We start from the raw sequence: 1,726 nt of genomic DNA on the forward strand, positions 1-1,726 counted from the left end.
CAAACATACGACAACAAATAAAAAAAGGACTACCAACATCACGATTTTCAAGTATTTTATTTCATAAAATTCGCATTTTAACAAAAGAACCAAGGTCTGGACCTTTTGTATAATTTTTTTTTTATATCTGTCAACATGCAACACATGCATGCATATATTATTATGTACTTATGCGTTAATATACTTATCTTCAAGGTATTAACATGCTCGGCAAATCAAAGATAAGAAAACGCGGGATTTGGTAATGGGAGCTTAAATTATTAATGAAAAGCTGTACATGCCATGCATTATTAATCTAACCAGCGTGTATCTAAATTATGAGCCACAGGTAGTGCGAAGGGTTCGGCGAGGTGGAGAGGAGCTTCTAACATTCCACAATCACGAAAGACCGGTTTTATGAACTAGCTACACACAACACGCCAAAAACAAGAACAATTGTATAAAGCAAATTACTTCTCGATAACTGGCAAGGCAAAATGCTTTTCCATTTCCAAAAAAAAAAACAAAACAAAAGCTTTCAGACATGCTTTGCCCGACATAAAACTTCCTGGGACAACATCGAATGGCATGACATGAATCGACTAGGTCGCATTAACAAAAGAACTATTGTATTGTGTATCACTTACCTTGTTTGAGGAGGTCGTTACAGGTGAACAAAAACTGCTAGAAACCACTACAAACAGCGAAAACGACTTTACAATCACGTTAGAAAAAAAATCGACAATCAGCAAGTGGTTGATCCCAACACACATCAACTAAATTATTTGACAATGATAGAAAACAAATTAGAAGGAAATGAGGAGGCCGATTGTGAGAGGTGGGAATGCAAATTAAACAAAGACGGATATACAAATATGGTGCGCGCGCCTCTGCTCTTCCTTTCAAACCGTGCGAAGCGTATTGATTTTCAAAACAAAAACAATGACGTGCGTGTGAAAATATTTGAATCCAGTTGACTTACTTGCGAATATGAGAAGTATCGCATGGAGTGCGGCTATTATTTACCTGCAAGTATGGTCAATGCTTTTATTCCGCAGATTTGCGGCAGCCCAGAAAGTTACGTACACGTTCCCCGAGTTTCCTTACAAAGAGACCAACAAAAACGTAAGAGCTGATTTAGAATGAATGAATCTTTGTCTCATACGTTTCTGAATAGGAGGTGATGTTCAGGGAGGTGGAGGCTGCGTGTGAAAGGGGTTGCTTGGGGAGGCACGGCGTGTCGAAAGTATTGTGCATTAGACAGTGCGTTTCCCCGTCCTGTTACAGGGATTTGTATCAGTCAGACTTGGTAGGTATAAAAAAATTTAAGAAACCTTTCTTACCAATTATTAGGTGAGTATTTTATATGTATAATTCATTCACGTTATTTTTTTCACGGTCAGGTGCAGCTGTGAAAGCTAAATTCTATCAGTATACAGGTATGAGGTGTTAAAAACACATACAATGTGCATGTAGGTACTTTTTGTTGTAATTTTGGTTAAAAAACACAGTACAAATGGAAAATAGGTTAGTTTAATTAATCTTCCCAGCGTTACCAACGAATAAATTAAGGGATAAAACGTGAAGGAAATGGTTTCGGAAAAAGGTAATGATAACAGATTTTTTTCCCAAGTTGCTAAGACACAAATCTAACAAATATAGGGAAAAAAGATACTTTTAGATACTTTTGTACTGACGCTTTCACCTTTATATCACAAAGCATTGCCTTGCAAAGAAACAATTTCTC

The 1,726-nt window shown here is 36.8% G+C and overlaps 1 protein-coding gene across 1 annotated transcript; it reads left to right on the forward strand.

The window, feature by feature from the left end:
- Positions 1-908: 908 nt before the first annotated feature.
- Positions 909-1,332, forward strand: LOC108916811 (the record flags this gene model as incomplete). The annotated part of the gene is made up of 2 exons (XM_018723113.2): positions 909-1,104; positions 1,157-1,332. Coding segments are annotated over exons 1-2 (311 nt in total), but the record flags the coding sequence as incomplete, so codon positions are not given.
- Between the last annotated feature and the right edge of the window lie 394 nt (positions 1,333-1,726).

This window comes from Anoplophora glabripennis, unplaced genomic scaffold (genome assembly GCF_000390285.2).
Source record: "Anoplophora glabripennis isolate ALB-LARVAE unplaced genomic scaffold, Agla_2.0 scaffold8441, whole genome shotgun sequence".
Taxonomy (NCBI): domain Eukaryota; kingdom Metazoa; phylum Arthropoda; class Insecta; order Coleoptera; family Cerambycidae; genus Anoplophora; species Anoplophora glabripennis.